This window comes from Onychostoma macrolepis, chromosome 04 (assembly GCF_012432095.1).
Source record: "Onychostoma macrolepis isolate SWU-2019 chromosome 04, ASM1243209v1, whole genome shotgun sequence".
Taxonomy (NCBI): domain Eukaryota; kingdom Metazoa; phylum Chordata; class Actinopteri; order Cypriniformes; family Cyprinidae; genus Onychostoma; species Onychostoma macrolepis.
The window spans coordinates 22,503,322-22,523,420 of record NC_081158.1 but is presented as its reverse complement, the minus strand read 5'-3'; the positions used below and the strand labels follow the sequence as shown (position 1 = coordinate 22,523,420).

Below are 20,099 nucleotides of genomic sequence, written 5' to 3'. Positions count from 1 at the left end.
GTGAATGTATTGCTGAATAAGTTTTAATTTATTTCAAAAATAAATTTGACTGACTTCACACTTTGAAAAGGTAGTGTAAATATTAATGCAAATTAATGCAATAAGCTGCAGTTAGAGGATGACAAAATGAATGCCTGCAAGTTGACATGAACACCACATTACTTTTTAAATTTACATTTGAAATTACAATTTTTCCCCTGGTTTACAAGTAAAAGGCTGTTTACGGTTGCCTGAGGCACCAATTTGGTATCAAAACCAAGGTATCAATGCAACATTTTGCTATTGAGAAACTTTAATAAACACTAGTGGTTTGAGAGCTTTTAGGTCTCTTTTTTTTCTTTTTTTTTTTTTTAAATAGAAAAACAACGAAAATATAGAAAGAAGAGATAGCAAATGCAATCAAAAATCTCACAGCACCTAAATGAACACCAAGGCCTAATTTTTAATGCATGTGCACTAACCACTAGGCCTTAGCTTTGGGATGAGAAATGTCTCAAAATAAGCTGCACCAAAGGTTACTGGTCATATAAAAAAGGAAAAAGTCCTTCGATATGTCCCGCCCCAATTGCCTGAACAGGAAATGCGTCAATACATTGAGGAAAAAATGAATTAATCAAACCACTTAAAGGTGTATCCTCTCTCTTCTCTAAAAGCTCTGTGATAAAAGCACCTTTCTTCTCCATACATGTTTCACTTCTGCTTGAGGAATTAGCTGAGCACCAAACTCTTTCCATCTATGAAAAGATTCAGGACTGAGGCCATCCAAGGCCAGACCTTAAAAGTACAGAGGACACCCACATAATGCAGCTCTGATGTATTTGATAAGAAGAGAGAAATGGAATTGAAAAGAATTGTGTGCTGGACTAGAACTTGAATACCCTGACAGAGCACCATAGCTTGGTGTTTCTGAGCAAATACAGGGTTTGACATGAGTCCAATTTCTCAAAACCAAAGCACAAAACTGCACCATGTATCCAACTTGCAAGTACACACACACAACCGCGAGCTGGCCTGCTCTGGAACACCTGAGCTTTGAGCAGCTCATCAAAGTTACATCAGGACCAGAGACACCCTGAAGAGGGAAGATCCCCCCTGCCGATGCCCCGTCTCACATACACTTCTGCTGAAACAACACTTTGATGTCTGCTTCAAACCACTCCTCCCTCCCTTTTTTTTTTTTCCATGTGAAGATGACCGTCTTCCCTCTTTCACGCTTTCTTTTGCTCTTTATAGTGAGGCAGGAAGGAAGGACACTGTTGGGGGGCACTCTGTTCTAAAAATCAAACAAGTGAACTTTCCTTCTGATCGGTGCTCAGGAGGGCAAGGAGAGGAGGAAAGCACACCTCGGGACACAGAGATGAGCAGCTGGCATTGCACACACACACACACACACACGCGCACACTGAAAACAGCAGAGTCATATAGCACAGTAGTCACAAACAGTATCTAGACACTTAAAATCTAATTTATGAATTTCTCTGCAATTTATATTAAAATACAAAAAAATATCACTACCATTCAAAAGTTTAGTATTTTTTATTCTCTTATGCTCAGCTAGACTGCATTTATTCAGTCAAAAAAACTGAAAATTGTATATATTTGACAGTTTAGCTAACGGCAAAACTGAATTGTCAGCAGCCACTACTCCAGTCTTTAGTGTCACATGATCCTTCAGAAATCATTCCAATTTGCTGCTCTAAAAAAAATTCTTATTAAAAACAGCTGTGCATTTAATATTTTGGGGAAAACAGTGATACATTTGATAATTTCAGGACTCTTTGATAAACCGAGATTAAAAAGAACATCCACCAGAGTTGTTATTGTTTGTACAAATTCAATTTATTGTCGTCAAGCATTTTTAAACATTTACGTTTTTAACCATAAAATTAAACTTAAATTGAAACCAGAAACCTACAAGAGTAAAACAAACTAACTAAAATGAAGGAAAAAATAACTATAAATTCAACTAATGTCAACAATATCAAATTCAGTTTTTAAAAATCCAAACAAAACTCTTCAGTTAATAAGAACACAAGCTGCAGCCCAGTAAGAGTTTTAAAATGCCTTCCTTTAGAGAAGAAGGTTAATGAACCTAGACTGAAGAGAAGGGCCTCTTTATTCTAGCCAGAGATGGATTTGACTCCACTCAATTTCAAGAGATGATGAAGCTAAACATTTTTCATTTTAAGAGGAGACATTTGAAAACTAATTCTAATTATTGACGCTGGTTAATGGGGGCATATTACACTATCATAGATTTTCTTTCTCCCCAGAAGTCTACTTATAAAGTTAAAGGTTTAATCGGACCAAACCGGTCATAATTTAGTTTTACATCCCCAAAAAATGTTTATTAACCACTCAATGCGTTTACTTTTCTAATACTTTTTGTAGGTCATTTTCAATTAATCTTTCAAGAAAAGAGCAGAGAGTTGCAGTATGTTTTCAAAGACTACAATAACATTATAATAATAATATTTTTTTGTCAGAAAAGTTATTTTTGTCTTTTATTCAATGAATGGTTAAATACATGTCTAATATTAATACATTAATATTCACTCCCTGCTTATGTTTTGCACATGAAACTGTGGCAACATGTCAGGCCTGCTTCGACATATGTAGAAGTGCCTCGACACCGCGAGCTGCAATGATATCGCTTGTCCTGTAGGAAAAGATGCATTTAAATAGGAAAGAGAGCAGAAGAAAATAAGAAAGCGAGCAATGAAGCATTTCTGCCCTTTTAATGCGGTAACCTTTGCTGGCGCGCCTGTGGGTGGAGAGGCTTTCACCATAGCAACACTAATAGGGAACTGTGTGCTGTAATGGAGGGTTGAGTGACAGAAAGCACGCCTGTCTCTCTCTCCCATTTCATCTGGGCTTTGGCATTGTCTGACCTTTCAACCACTGAAGGCAGAGGGTCCTGTTGATTGGACGACTGCATTCTGTGGTCTAATTTAGTACTGAGCTCATTCATGCAACAATCATGTGGAGAAACTGTCTGTCTATATGGACACACACACAGACACAAACCCACATCCTATGTAATAAAATGATGTTGAGATAGGAAAGGTATTTCTTTGTGCACACTTGTTTGATTACATATCTAAATGAGGATGAGGATATCTAATTGCCTTCTACTGTTTTTAAACAAAGCTAATTATGAATTACTATAAACTTAAAGTATGATTCATCCATCTTTGCTTATAGTCACTTTGCTCCGCAAATTTGGGAAAATGTAACATTCCGGGATAATTTTTAAACAAAAACATTTAAATTAGATTTTCATTAATTGAGATATGGTTTAAAAAAAAAAGAAGGATATTTGCCCTAATCACACTTTTTTTTTCTCTTCAAATCCCTTGTATTTTATTATTTTTCCTTAATTCGTGTTTTGAGTCTGGGATAATTATTTTTATAACTATGATAATCTAACCAAAACAAATTGTGAGAAAAGCATTCAATATCAATATTTACGGTTTAAAAATTTGTAAAAAATGTCTGATACTGAAAGTCAAACATACATACACTACACCAACTTCTGGCCAAAAATGCATTTGTAAATTAGTTGGATGTTCCTAATAAAATGAAATTTGCACCAAAGAATGCCATTGAACACAGTGCATTATTTGTGATGTTGTGGAAATGACACTGCCGTTGGAATTGACTTAAAATTACAGATTTCTATTTTAAATCATTTTAAGCTGAACATAGTCAGCAGACAAATAAAATAAAGGTCTCTAAGGGTGGGTTGCACCAATAAGGATTAAGCTTAAATCTAGATTAAACCAAGGTTTATCAAATAATTCTGTTGCACCAAACTTTAAACCTGGTTTAAAAATCATTTTGATCCTGGATTTATTTTATATTTAAAATAGATTAACTTTAATCCTGTTGCTCCATAACTTTAAACTCAGATTTAAATCTCAATTAATTTTAAACTTACAGATGAGGAGGTTTAAATAAAATAAAGTTCACCTACAGTTACAATATGTGGCTGAATCAACAAAGACAGAAACAGTGGATGTGTCGTCAGGTCTCAGAGAGGTGTTCATTATAGGGCTGAACGATTTTGGAAAATAATCTAATTGCGATTTTTTTTAACCAATATTGCGATTGCGATTTAATACGCAATTATTTTTTAAAGCTCTTTAAATCATTGTATAGTATGACCATCACAATATTAGATAGATTAAATATAAATGTTATTTTCTGTAGGCCAGGCCTATATGTTACGATGAAATTAGGTGACGCATGAATTGATATGAATGACATTTAACAACTACAATCACAATAGTATATTGACTGATTTGTTGAACTTCCAGCCTTGTAAGCATGTAATAATTATGACAATGTAAAGCACTGACAAATAAGCCTGGTGTAAACATTATTATGAAAGTCAGTGTAAAAAAAAAAAAAAAAAAAACAAACTAAAGTAGATTGCAGAAATATAAAGCCAAATCTGTTGCTTTACCACACTCAGTATTTAGGTAATTAATTCAAAGTCATTGGATTGCACTTTTTAAACATTGTTAACTTTAGACAGACTTTAACCCTCATAAGGATCCCATTTCCTGTTTACTCTAAAGGTCTTTGGGGTCATATTGACCCCAAAGACCTTTAGTGTAATTGTAAAAAAAAAAAAATACATTTTTAATGATACAAATAATATATATATTTTTTTGTTTACTTCTCATCTATACATTAATGCTGTGTTTTGGGAGATATGAAGTACTTTTGTACCTGTTTACCACAAAAATCCGCAACTACACCATTAGCTTGCATGTGAAATATTAAATTATGAATAAATCTCTTAAATGATGATCTAAATTGAATTTAAATCGTTTCTGGATATTGATCTAGGTGTTAGGTATACAATTCTGCCATCTGGTGGTTAGAGAAAAACTTGTAGAAATCACAGTTTTTGAAAGAATAGTGTAATGACCATATATCCAGCAGAGGCCCATAGAGAGCCATTCATTTTTCTGAAAGTGGTCAACTGCTCCTCTCACAACTTTTCTGATATATATTTTGTAAGTATATATTGAAACATTATAAAATACATTAAAAACAGTATTTTTGCCAAAGTTTAGAATTAGTTTTTGTGGTTTGATGTATTTTGAAGAGCCCGTTTTTGCAATAATGCCACATAAATTTGCAGAAATGCCACACAAGTTGTCACTAAAACGTGATTGCAGGTACATATTTATTTCAATCTAAAGTAAAATAAAAACATTTTTTTTTTACATAAAATGTAAATAAAACCAAAAAAAACCAAACTAAACTAAAAAACAACAACTGCAATAAGCAGATATGAATGGTGGGTATGTGTGTAAGAGTGTGTGTGTTCGTGTGTGTGTGTGCGTGTGTGTGCGTGTGTGCGTATGCGAGTGAGTATGCTCGTTCCACATTGCATTTGTGCTCTAGTATCAGGCTTTAATTTTTTTGTGTGGACATTTTCAGATTTATGCAGAATTTATTGATTTTATTTGCCAAATTCTATAAAAAATGCTCTTTGTTGCAGTCACACGTGTGTGTTTTTGTGTGTGTGTGTGTGTGCGCGTGTGAGTGAGCATGTCTTTTCTACATTGCATTTGTGATCTAGTACCAGGCCTTCATTTCTGTGTGAAAATTTTCAGACTTATGCTGGATTTATTATTATTTTTTGACAAATTAAAAAATATATAGGTTTTTTCGCATTTCCCATTCATTTTCAATTGGGGTCATATTGACCCCAAAGACCTTAGTAAAAAATAAAATTACATACCTTCAGAACAACCGAATCAAGCCCTTTTTTATGTGAATACAGATAAAAAAATGTTGAAAAGTAACAAAATCTTATTCCACTGAGATGAAGGGAAACATTTTTTAACTAAAGAAAACTTGATTGGGGTCATACTGACCCCCAAAGACCTTATAAGGGTTAAATAAATAAATAAATAAATAAATAAATAAGAAATAAATAAATAAGAAAAAAATAAAGAAAGAAATAAATAAGAAAGAAATAAATAAGAAAGAAATAAATAAGAAAGAAATAAATAAGAAAGAAATAAATAAGAAAGAAATTAATAAATAAATAAATTATATATATATATATATATATATATATAATGTTTTCAACACATGAGCTCAGTGAAATGTTCTATGATTGGGTGTTAATATTCTGTTCAGTAATTGGTTAAAGCCGACGTGGCTGCCGCTGCCTCTTACAAAAAGAAAATATTTAGAAAACTCTTTAGAACAATCGCGTTTTTTCATATTGCGATATCGCAAATGCAATTAATCGTTCAGCCCTAGTTTATTATAAATAAAAATTAAAATGAAAGCGCACTGAGCCGCGTTAGCTGTTTATAAAGACGGCAGACCTTTTACAAGTTTATTTCCTTTATCGACAAAAGCAACTTGTCAGAGATAGAGGCTAAGGAATATTAACATTCTTGCTAATTAATTACATGACGAATCCATCATGGCGGAGAAAATTAATCGTAGATGGAGGTTTTAATCGCAGGTTAGAATTCTAATCCCCGATTTGTTAATCTAAGTTTAAAATTAAGTGGTGCAACAACTCGATTTAAAATAAAACCCAGATCAACAAATCCTTGATTAGCTCTAAACTTTGCTTAATTTAATCCTTGTTGTTGCAACCCACCCTAAAGGTTTCTAAAGGTCCCCAAGGTCAAGAGTGCAACAAGGTAAAGAAACGCTCAGTTATGGCATCTACTAGCAGTTGACTAGCCAAACCTTGACCCACTGGATCCACACAGATATGAGACCTCAACATGCAATCATAAAAATAGAGTGCAGAGGAAGGCCTGCAGGTAATCAAACACAATCTACACTGGTGAGTTTATGGTGCACTGCCCTGTATGTCATAAAGTCAATAACCTCTTGAACTGCTAAAGCTCTTTCATATGTGCTGTAGCACATTTCACAGCCCCTGGTGCTGTCAGTCCTTTCCTTTTTCTGACATAAAAACGGCTTCCACAAATACTCAAACAAGACTAGAAACATCAGAAAGAGCTGTGCCAGGAGACCAGATCCCAAAGTACCTACGACGGTGAAAAATGGGGCTCATTTTCAACACAAACCAAAAACTATCAGCTGAATCCAACTCATAAACCCTCAAACAAACTGCTTCACGAAACATCCCAGCCTACATGATCAAATCACACATAATTGAGAAAGAGAGATGAGGCAAACAGGAAAAAAGGGCATCTGAAAAATGAACCATTTCAGAAAATCAGAAAATAAGAAAAAGTAGAGTGATAAGGAAAGGTTTTCTGTCCGAAATCTCTCATAGGAAGAAACCAAAGAAAAAAAAAAATTAATTACACAAGGAACAAATGGAGGAAGGAAATCACAAAAGACACACTCAGGAACAAATGACCAAATTAATTGAAATATCTCCAATGACGATATGCACAATTAAGCACGGTGGGGGTGGAGGGTGTTTGTTCTCCGTTGGGGAAAGGAGAGACAAATAAATGGAAGGATGGAGGGATGCAGAAATAGATGGGTGTCTCTCTTCTCTGTTTTCAGGGTGAATAATTAGACCGGATGGTGAGAGGACAGAAATAAACTCCTCAGAAATAACAAATCAGTCAGCGGCTTGTTCTGAGTGATACGGAGAGAGGCTGAGGTTGGAAGGGCACTGATGTCCATAAGGAAGAAATTGAGCGACCACAAGAAAGCGACAGTCTCTTTATGCAGTCTAATGAAGCTTGAATGTTTGTGCATGCCATATACAGTTCCCATGTTGTACAAAACTCAAGAAAATGGGCAAAATGCCACCCTCCACTAATCCAGAAGAGATTTGATTGGTCGGAAAAACTCTAAAATTCTGATGTTCTGATGTAGATTAGGGTTTTAGGGGTTATGCCACGGACACCAAATACGATGATACTCAAAATTATCACGGCAACTATATGGAAAACATTTTTTTTATTAAAAAAAATAAAAAATAAAAAAAATAAAATAATAATAATAATAATAATAATAACAACTAAAATGTCAAATTCAGTACATTTTACCAGTAACGCTTTAAGTTCTCACTATTAACTAGTTGCTTATTAGCATGTCTATTATTAATATATTGGCTGTTTATTAGTGCTAAAGCACATATTCCGCATGACCGTATTTTACATCCCTAATCCTACCCAATACCTAAACTTAACAACTTCCTTACTACTAATAAGCAGCAAATTAGCAGTTTGAGGCAAAAGTTAAGTTAATGGCAAGAATTAGACCTTAAAATAAAGTGTGACCACTTTACCCTATTTTTATTTAGTCAATCATAATGCTTTTGGTGTTATATGACATGTTAATACTTCTCATAGATCTTATCCATTAAGTATTAAAGCATATTTTATAAGCTTTGTTAACGTTAGATAATAAAATGCAATTGTTCGATGTTCATTCATAGTGCATTACTGTTAAGGTACAATTTTGGTTTTTAAATAATAAAATTAATAAACTTTTATTCAGCAAAGACAAATTAAAGTGATCTAAAGTGGCAGTAAAGATGTCACAAAAAAAAAAAAAAATACAATTCTATTTGAAATAATTGCTGTTTTTGGAATTTTCTGTTCAAAGAATCATGAAAAAAAAAAAAGAATCAACAGTAATAAATTATATTAAATCAGAATATTAGAATGATTTTAAAAGGATATGACACTGAAAAACAGAGCAATAGCTGCTGAAAATTTGCTAAATCACATGAAAAAAAACTATATTTTACCTTAATTAAATTTGAAAATAGCCATTTCATTTTGTAATGCGTTTTCATAATATTACAGTTTTTATTGTATTTCTGAACAAGCAAATGCAGCCTTGACTACTCACAAAAACATCACAAAGTCCAAACTTTTGAATGGTAGTGTGAATGATAAAATGAACATGTTACTGATAACTGAAAACCCCAAGTCACAAAAATCTATATATAAATTTCAACAGGTGAAGGATTTGGCAACACACCGACAAATGTGCTAGCGAGAATGGCAATTGGCTACGTGGAGAGCAATGATTAAAGGTCAAAGGTTACAGATGCTCCACCACCTTCCCTGATGTGCAGCAGTGATAGGTGTACTTGCACACAAGCATGTCCACATATATGTTCCACACAGAGAGGGCGAGGAAACTCAAGGGGAAGAACAGATGCCGAGTAGCAAGACCTCACAGCCAGCAAATGTGACACTTAACCTTATATCAGATTGAGCCCTTCAGATCCCCATCTTGCCTTCGGGAGGTCAGAAGCATAGACAAAACGCCTGCACAAAGATCAGCTTTCCAGACCTCCCAGAAAACACCAGCCTCCGCAGGTCAGAATAGAAGGACAGAAGCTATTCAGTCTCAAAACTCCACTAGCAGAGCATCTAGAGGAAAAAGAAGCCCCTTCCACAAAGTATCTCACCGTCAAGCTTCAGGCAAGGAAACGTGAAGACATGCATGAAGCATCTATGAATTAAAGGAATAGTTCTTACAAAAATGAAAATTCTGTCATCATTTACTCACCATCTTGTCTTTCAATATCTCTATGGTTTTTCTTCCATGGAACACAAAGCGAGTTAAATAAAGCAGAATTTTAGAAGTCCAAATAGTAACTTTTTTTTTTTTTTTTCACAGTGAAAGTGAATGATGATTATGGTTAAGCAAGATTTCAAAGCAAGATTTTCAGTGAGTAGCTTTTTGGTCTTTCAATGACTTTAGAAGTAATAAAGTGAGTCATATGAAGCACTTTTATGGTGCTTTTTGGAGCTTCACAGCCTGTGGTCCCCAACCACTTTCATTGTATGCATGAAAGCAACTTGAACATTCAGCTAAACTTCTTTGTTGTATCAGAGGGAAAAAAAAACACCTGACGGAACGTGAAAATGACAAATTTCATTTTTTAGGTGAACTGTTCCTTGAAATATTAGAGAACTGAACAAAATAGAAAGTGTTAGACTGGTGGTGCAACAGCGGTCAGCTGCCACAGTGTGGTCGTTATGTGGTCACAGATGGTGGCGTAGTTGACAGGCCGAGGCCGACTGACACTTACCAGCGAGCAGGAAGGTGATGAGACATGTTTCTTTGGGCATGTAGAGTTTGAGTCTGGAGCCACTGAACACGTACTCCACCACAGCCTCCGAGCGGCCCGCCCTCTGCAGGAATGGCAAGAACTGTTTCGCCTTCTGTGTCTCCTGTGCAAGAATAGAGAGGAAGGAGGGAATATAAGTCAGTAAAAACATCCGAGGTGTTTAAACGACATTTGAAAACAAAAATTAGGGCAGTTGTATCATGACAGCCCTCTGAAGATTTTAGCATGGTAATGGATATGACAATGTTAATGTATTTGGTCTTAGACCTGCTATGCTGCTGCTGCAAAGCAAGTACAGGAACTTACTACTGCCAATAAATACACCGATACGGTGCTGTCAGTTTTTAAGACATACCGTAGCATATAAAAGTAGCACATAAAATAACCAGCAGAAGACCTATACAGGTGGAACTGGGGAAGGTGGAGGGTTTCAGAGGGACTCTGAAAGCGCGCTGCGAAATGCTCTAGTGAATGCTAACCAGCCATTTAAATGTAAAGCAGTCAGCTTGTGCCAAGAAGTTTAATGCTGTGAATATCATTAGTTTGTGTTAACAACCCATCACCCTGTGCCATTTAGAGTTTCATGACAGAACTTGGCAGTTATTTGTTATAGATGTTTATTTTGATATTTATGTATTTTTCTTTGTTATAATTTTTAATTGTTCTATGCAGTTTTTACTTGTTCAATGCATTTATTTTATACTTATTCATTTTTATGCTTGTTATAAAAAGTATCAAATAAAATACATGTTTTTATTTACTTTCTTTTTTAGACTTTATGGTAACACTTTAGAATAGGGAACACTTATTCACTATTAACTACGAGTTTTCCCGCAATAAATGTATTGATAGTTATTAATAGTTAGTAAGGTAGTTGTTAAGTTTAGGTATTGGGTAGGATTAGGGATATAAAATAAGGTCATGTAGAATAAGGCATTAATTTGTGCTTAATTACTTCTAATTAATGGCTAATATTCTAGTAATATGCATGCTAATAAGCAACTAGTTAAGAGACCTTAAAATAAAGTGTTACCGACTATTATAATACACTAGTTATTATACTTGCTTAAATAGGTGTTACTTGCTTCTGTACAAACAAAATGCCACATTAAATGATGCAGTTGTCATGGCAATCACTACATGTCTGGGTAATTAAGAACATTTTTTACAGAATTTAAATATGTATTGATAGCATGATTAAATGCATCATTTTTCAATACAAAAATAGTTATGCAATAAAATGCATTCATTAATGCAACATTTTAATAGAATTGCACTAAAACAGCACCCTTATTTTATTTATTTATTGATTGCACCATTTTTGAACAAATTTTTACACTTGCGCCTTCAGTGGCTACCTTGGCTGGTTTACTTACATTAGTTTACATACTTTTGATTTGTAATTCAAATGCAGACTAGAAAACGACAGGGCAAGTGGAAGATAACAATTTGTGACACTGTGAGCCATTATGGGAGTAGGGCAGTTCCATTTCAAGAGTGTCCTGACCAAGGGTGTACTTTTAGAAGTGAGATTGGCCATCTTTCTGTTTGACAGGTGTGTAACAGAGACACTTCAGATTTCACTTTAAATATTGCTGCTTCCTGTGACTCAGCACACCAGGGCCGCCCACCGGAGCTGGAAATACAGCCATGACCCACACGGAGAAAAAGACACCAAAAGAGAAAGTAAGAGAGAAAAGAAAACAAACACATCCAAAGATAAATGGTCCTTTCAGACCAACGACAAAGTCCCAATCCAAATGACATCACTCTGACTGTCAGTCATATAACGAGGGAATCTTGTTTCTGGATGAGAAATGAGAAAGTTACCGTTTGAGAGTGACACACTCTTTTCTCTCACTCTAAATGCCTCCCACACAAACTCGGGTATAAATAACATCCTGAAAAAGTTCGCAGACAGCTGCCATATACTTCATTAAAACCTGAGGAGCTCATTCATAAACGCAAAGATGAGACGGAGAGAGAGAGGAAGGAGAGAGTTGAGGAGAGGTGAACAGGAAGTCAGCGGCTGTTAAACGTCAGTTGCTTCACACACCAAGTAACAAGCCTGTCACCCAGCAAATGACATTTACAAGCTAAGTAAAATTTAATCTTCATTTGGTAAGGCACCCAAACAGATTTGCCTAAAAACAACTTCACAGCTACGAGCATGATGACTTTATGGGTAGGAAGACTATTTTTAGAGAGGCGTTCATTAATTTAATGGTCAGGGCCGTAATGCAGCAATAAATCAGCTGTCATAGGACGAAGCTTTAACATCAAAGATTTGAGAGAGGATTCTGGGATATAGAAGACATTGGTAAAGACGTTCAACATTGAGAACATACTGGCCAGTTCACACTGCAGCTAAATTTGGTTGTCAGTTCACCTTTTACTTCTTAATTGTGTTCTGTACACACAATTCACTAAAATACGGGACTGACAACCGCATTCGACAACCGCATTATGTCCCGAAAAATACTGGTAGTGACAACCGCAGTGTGTGCAGAACTGAACTGAACAACTAGTTGTTAATGACGTATTTGAACGTGAATCAGAAATGAGTCTTCGTCTGTATGTGAGATGCAAGAAAATAACAGTGAAAGAAATCTAGGGAAATCTAGGGACTAGGTGCGCTCAAGAGTCCTGCGGTAGTGTCATTGTTGCCAGATCTTCATAGAAAAAAAAACAAACAAACAAACAAGAACAAGCACAAAAAACACTAAAACACCAAAATGCTTTGTTTTATAACACCGAAAAAAAAATGCATACCCGCAGAAGACCACTTTATTAACTCCATAAAAAGCCTATCTTTATGAGCTAAGACTAAACATGCCTAAAAGCACTTGTAAATATGAAGACATAGCAACACTGCAAGACAGCGCTCTCTAAAGCAGCCTTGCAAGCATGAACAAAATGCGGCACATCTATCAGCTATAGTTTAGTTAGAAATCGACAGACAAAGTATCTATAGCCAAAAGAATGGCAGATACCAAACGGCTAAATTCTTCTTCACTCCTGCAAGATGGCAAAATGTTGCTATAGTAACAAATGCAGGAGTGACTGCTGTTCTATGCACACATGGAACGATAATTTACGGGACTCACTCCCGCATTTAAATGTGGTTGTCACTCCTGAAACTTACAGTGTGTACGTGGCCACTGTCATAGGTCATGCTCAGACAAATTCTTTTTTGCATTTTCACACTGATATTTGAGTTTGAATCTTGATTTTGAAGTCTGTTGAATGTTATAATATTTCAACTAAAGAAAATCAAATTAGTCTAAAAAAAATTTACAGCTTTAGCATAGACAATATCTTTCGTAAGTAAACAAAACAGACGCAATGACTGAAATATCCATATGAATCAGACTCCGATAGCAACTGATGCAAATAAAATCAAAAGCTTACCCCTGAAATGTCTGCCACCCTGTGAATGGGCACTTCTTTCTTGCTGTGAAGTCCTTTACCATTCTTGATAGCCCTGCAATGATTCAAGCACTGTGTTACAATCGAAATATTTAGAACGGGCCCCCAGAACATAAAACCATTTCTGCCCCAGCCTGAGAAACCAACCCTTAAACAAACCCACCCATTCATTCATTCATCCCATGCCACAAAAGAGCCAACAAATCACATTTATAGGCCAGTAGCTCTCATGCATTACACATGGGAATGTATACAGTGTCATTTGTGTGTGCCGACTGCTCGATCAGTGTAATAGTGGCTGCTGAGTGGTGATGCCTGCACATTACAGTAGATACAGGAGGTATGAGGGACGTATCTTTGGCCTCTTTAAGGCAGATGTATCTGTGGCTGTAGCCTCCCTGGTGTCCAATCAAATTCAGTGAAAAATAGAGGAAGGGAGAGAGAGCTCGTCCTGAGGTTGATTTCTCAGAGGATGTAGGGTAACGACCAGCAATCGCTGCTAAAAATAAATTTGAGGCCCGCAAACCTCCCATCTCCGCCGACTCCACAGGAAAGCATTACCCAGAGAGCGAAGGACAAGAAAATAGAGGAGATGTGTGTGAATGCATGTGCGCTTTCGAGAGCAACACCAAGAGTGAAGAATAGAAATGGAAAAGAAAGAGCAGCAGATAAGAAGCAGCGAGTCTCTTTCTCTCGAGAGTTGCCCATCTATCGCCGACCACGAGATCCAAATCTCTTTCTGTGCAATAAACCACCCTTGAAACCTCTGCACCGCAAATCTATATAATTATATTCGTAGACAAAGAATAAAAGAGCAATGCTTTAGTGCTGGTGCTTGAGGTATAAGCTCTGGGAGTGATATTGCCCCCATGAAATGAGAGCTAACCAGACAAGCCATGACTTACTGCACAGAACAAAATGGCTCCATTTCACAGACGGCTTCTCCTACTCAATGTGTGGGAATATGGCCCACATTCACTAGCCGGCAGTTTTATTTTATTGTTTTGACTCACCTTGCCTCTGCTGCCAAGAGCTCGTCATAATGGGAAGATCTTTGATCATCGTCCTGACGGTATCTAATCACTGTTGCGAGACCTTTACTGACCAGAGCCTCAGCAATGTTTCTACAAAGAGATTAAAACAGAGAATCAGATGTTTGTTCCAAGGTGCCTTGCAACACTTTACACACAAACACATCTTATGTATATAACACACAATCGTTTTATTTAAACACACACACATACATGGTGCCGAGTTAAAAAATGAATTTCTGCAATTATTATTTGCTGTTTAATGCATTAAATAATTAACGCAATTAACATCCATTAAAAAATCCATTAAATATAGCCATCCGTGTCAGTATCTGGGGCCTGGTATTGGTATTACTGACCTTCATTACTTTGTTAGGGAAAAAGAGCCATTACAAAAATATTTAAAATACTGTCTTTGCTATTTCCACACTAAAGTTGGAATAGAGAAATATATGCTTACAAATCATGTTAGGTCTGATTGATTACAGAAAGCTGTGTGATTATTTTAAATCAATCAATTTATGCAACTATTCCGGGATAGTCTATAGACTTCAGTTTGCACATTGTTTGAAGGAAAGCATTGAGTGAGATTGAGTGAGGCCTAATTTGCAGAACTGAAACATAATTGATCACAACAAGCAAGACTGGTGCCCTGCAAGCAAAGTGGCAAATGCATTTCTCATTGCCATTTTTCAACACAGATACTGCCTTCAGCAAGCAGCTCGCATACTCCTATTGCAGAGCACAGCAAACAAGAGCAAGAAGCATTCTGTGTCAAGTTTTGGTAATAAAACCAAAAGGGCAACAACATGAATAAAAGCAAACAAAGCTTTTTATTTTTGGTACCAATGCTGGTTTCGTAGGAAGAGCGGTAAACAGTTTCTGCAAGTACTCAACGTGATCCTCTCTTTAAATACATAAACATACCGCGGTTCAGAGGCACAAAATACAATATGAAAAAGGAACTAGCGGGGACTGTTGAGGTCAAGTAATCAAACCAAAAAACCTGTACACTGACAAAACAAAAATTGCAATTTGATAATCACACTTCCTATGTCAATCCTACTTCACCATGCTTCCAAAAATCAAATGTTTACTGAAAAGTAACCTATTGCATCAGCCTGACAGACTGTCTGTGCTGCCATGAATTTTTACAGATCTACGATCAGTTCAAGCTCTTAAAATATTTATGGCACTATGGGAAAACTGATTCCGAATCAGCGAAGAGTCAAGATGCGGCAAAGCAGCTGAGCCCTCAGGCAATGTGACCACCTGTTACCCATAATGCTCCAACGCCAAGCACTGGGGCACGGTTGGGTAATCACAGCCTGAGGCGCAATACCACCCTAGACTCATGTGCCTGGCCTCGCTTACCCTAACAAGGGACAGTGTGCTAGATCACACATCCACATCACAAGGGTGAACAAGAATCATTTGAATTCACAGAGGAGTCATAAAGGGTAATAAAGCATACGGCAGTCCCAATTCTGAGAGTGAGAAGATTGTTAGAGAGAGAGTCTAGAAACATTCGGCTTTCATTTATGGTTGCATTTCTTTCTTAGTAAAATGTGTCTTTTGCTGTTGGTTGTCAACTAAGACAACTTGCATTTGAAGAGCAACAGCTACTGTGTAAAGAATAGACCCAAATTTAAAATCATTATTCAAAATCAGAATGATTAACAAGTGGATTTGGTCAATTTATTGTTTAATGTTAATTCAATGACTATCCAGATGCAGTGGTACAGGGATCAATAGAGGAGAAACTTTTGTTCTCACACAATTATCAGCATATGCCTTGAAATATATTGCACAAGTTACATTACGGTCTAATAGTTTAAAGCCAGTAAAAATAAGTAAATATATCAATAAAAAATTAACACTTATTCAGCAATGATACATTAAATTGATCAAAAGTGACAGTAAAGACATTAAAAAGGTTACAAACGATCATGGTAACACTTTATTTTAGGGTCTCTTAAATAGTTGCTTATTAGCATGCATATTACTAGAATATTAGCCATTTATTAGTAGTAATTAAGCACATATTAATACATTATTCTACATGACATTATTCTACATCCCTAATCCTACCCAATACCTAAACTTAACTACGTTACTAACTATTAATAAGCACCAAATAAGGAATTTATTGAGGGAAAAGTCGTAGTTAATAGTGAATAAGTGTTCCCTATTCTAAAGTGTTACCACGATTTCTATTTCAAATAATTGTTGTTCTTTTGAACTTTCTATTCAAAGAATCCTGAAAAAAGCATGGTTTCTACAAAAACATTAAGTAGCAGATATTAACAGTAATAATAAATGTTTCTTGAGCACCAAATCAGCATATTAGAATGATTTCTGAAGGATCATGTGACACTGAAGACTGATATTAAGATATATTAAAAAGAAAAAAGTTATTTTAAATTGTAATCTCACAATATTACGTTTTACTGTATTTTTGATTAAATGTAGACTTGGTAAGAAAATAAGAGAATTAAAAAATGTAAATAATAATAACAACAACAACAACAGACCCCAAAACTTTTGAACAACAGTATACATGAAACCATTAATAGTGTGTTTTTTTGTTTTTTTTTTCACCATTTTAAGTCACAGAGACCTGAGTGAGAGGAGGTGGTTTTGAAAGAGCCAAAGAACACAACTGATTTGGTAACTGGTTAGTTTACTTACATTCCTCCAATGGTCACTGTAGCACAGGTGCGCTCTGGGAAAGCCGGGACGCCACCCGTTTCCATGGCAGTGGTGGCAGCTCTGATGTAATCAACTGTGACATTAACCTGCAAAGACACAAAACAAAATGGTTAAATCTCCAGCGGAGTTGATGTAGGGCCAAGAAACCAGGCCCACGTACACAGACACACTATAAGCCTGTCAGGGGCTCAAGCTATGGAGATAAATTGACCACAGAATCCACACGTGAGGACACAGAGAACTGCACTGTAACCCTGTTTTATGATGTCGCATTAAACATGACAGAATTATGCCAAGAAAGAGCAACACATCAAACTCTGAATTTGATATCTTTGTACAGGATTGCAAATCAAGCGAAAAGCTGGCTGTAAAAGAAAAAAAAAAAAAATGGATTACAGGCCTTTCAGGGTGGACAAATTGTGTTAGGGCATCTAGCGAGGGGTTTGGTGTGTGCGTGTGTGTACAAGCATGACTGTGGGCTACTTTCCAAGGTCACCCTGAGTCAGTGTGAATCATGTCAGGCTAGACCATAGATCTCCCCAGAGGAAGCCAAACCAAACATGGAAACTGTTTATCACGAAGCAAGAAAGAGGCGGGGACCGGTAACTATTTAGCTTGATGGCGACGGAGGCAAGCAGAAGGGAAGAGGATAACTAAAGCTGATTATTTCACACCAAACTGCTCCAGGTTAAGAAATCGACTCCATTTGTGTCAAACTCTTGCAGAGGTCATCGGATCATCCCGGAGGGGGCATCGCATTCGGCGTCTTCTTGTTAGCTCTGAGCAAATAAGAAGCTGCGTTGAGATATTCAGAGATAGGAGGCTGTGATCTGGCCAATTTCGTTCAATCAGTTCAGAGCAAACAGAGGGTTGGAAGCTAATCTGAAATAGTAAGCCGGATCTCCCATCTGTCTTGACACGCAGGGGGGAAGATCAGTCATTAATCGGGATGGCACCAATAACAACCCAAGGACGAAGACTTCACCTGACCGAATGCCACACCCATGGTCCTCTGGGAGCGAGTGGATTGATTACATCCTGTTACAGAACGGATGATCATAATGCATTAGTGCACGTGTGTAAAGTTTCTCACAGAAATGAGGCATGTGTCAAAGCACTCCCTTCCCCAAGACACTTCCCACCTGTCCAGAGGCTTATGAGAGTGAACCATACGCTCAGGAGCCATCAATTTCAGTGTGTGCATCTCTAAAATAAAGTTGTGTCCTAGTAAACTCGGAGAGAAATCCTTATGTAAGGGTGGGGAAGGGTCCTCAAGCCGGGATTCGAACTCGGGAAGCCCGCAGCGTAGCATCGGCACGGTGTCCACAAGGCTATCGGTGCCAAGATATCTTTTTTTTTTGTGTTCAACAAAGAAAAAGTATGCATGTTTGGAACAGCATGAGAGTGAGTAAATGACAATTTTCATTTTTGGGTGAACTATTTCTTTAAAAAGTGCCCCTATTATGCCTTTTCGATTATTACCTTTCATGCAGTGTGCCATGTAGCTGTATGTGAACAAACTATCTGCAAAGTTGTGAAGCCGACAGTGCACGATAAAGTTATTGTCTATCCAAAAAAAAAAAAAGCCTAAACGAATCATCAGGAATTTGAATCTTATTCTGTTACAGCTGTACGTCACAAAGTAACACATTTGCATAATGTTCGCCCACGTTCTCGCAAACAACTTGCCCGTCCACAAACAGTAAAATTTACGTGTGGATAACATCATGTCAAGAAGACGCTGTATCCTACGCTGTGAGAGTAAATTCGTTTAATCTTATCTTATAATTACCACAAACTCGACACTGAGAAACGTCCTGCTCCTGTCGATCAGCCACTTCAACCGTTTCATCATCAGACTCCGGCTCGAATTGATAAGGTACAATCAATACTATCTTTTCTATGTATTGAAAAGTCTCCAGTCATTCTGTTATGGCAATGGGCGTTTCGTTTCCCGACACGCGCTGTAAGCGGTAGACCAATCACAAAGGACTGCGCCATCTGACCAAATCACAGCAGTGAGGGCTCACAGAAAGGAGGGGTTTAGAGAGACTGATTCTTCGAACTGCTTCGCACGAGTTGTTTATGAATCATTTAGAAATTAGGTAAAATTAAATCGATTTTTTGAGAAAACTAAAGTGTTTTTTGACCTTGGATGTATGTAAACCTGTTTTAGGAGACTCAAAAAACAATATTAGCAACCTTAAAAATGGCATAATAGGCGCACTTTAACAGTTTAAGGAAGGTGCTCACACAAATGTATTGCCTTTCTGATCCATATGATATAATGCGAACATAGATTTATGAAAACAGGACAAAGAGCATGCATCTGCCTACCAAAATGAAATGTTGAAAAGACAATTGTGAAATGGCAAAAGAAAGTTCCATGCTCTGAACTAATTCCTAAAGTTGAATGGCTCCACTTCAGGAATTCAATCCATTTATCCCTCCAATTCATTTGCCTCAAAATGACAATGTAACTCAGTCTAATGGACATAATGGAAGTTCATTAGGTGGGGGAATCCTGTGGACACTCATTTTCTTACCCCAGGAGTTTAGTGTTTCTTCAACAAATAAACCACAAAATGATTGCATTTTCATCCCCTCTTCTTCTGCTCTCCAGTTCTCTCTTAGAAAGGCACAGACAGCTCTGCACCATTGGGCAGGAGTAATGAGCTTGGTTGAACGACAACATGCCCTTCTTAAGAAACACAAAGCGCCAACGATTCCCGCTTGTTCAGAAGAGCAAATGTGCTTATGAAGAAAGAGAAAATGAATGAGCTAGAGAAAGAAGAGGCCCATTTGGGAAGCAGATGACAGATTAAATGGGCTTTTAGAGTCATGTCTGAATAGAAAGA

General features: G+C 36.7%; 1 protein-coding gene across 1 annotated transcript in view; it reads right to left on the bottom strand.

Annotated features, from left to right (window-relative positions):
• snd1 (staphylococcal nuclease and tudor domain containing 1) overlaps positions 1 to 20,099 on the bottom strand; it is a 168,708-nt gene that overhangs the window by 108,506 nt on the left and 40,103 nt on the right. Inside the window, exons 12-15 of the mRNA XM_058774227.1 lie at positions 17,221 to 17,327; positions 14,512 to 14,622; positions 13,481 to 13,553; positions 10,031 to 10,172 (exon numbers count right to left, since the gene is read on the bottom strand). Of these exons, the coding sequence (XP_058630210.1) occupies positions 10,031 to 10,172; positions 13,481 to 13,553; positions 14,512 to 14,622; positions 17,221 to 17,327 (433 nt within the window). The remainder of the gene's footprint in view (positions 1 to 10,030; positions 10,173 to 13,480; positions 13,554 to 14,511; positions 14,623 to 17,220; positions 17,328 to 20,099) is intronic.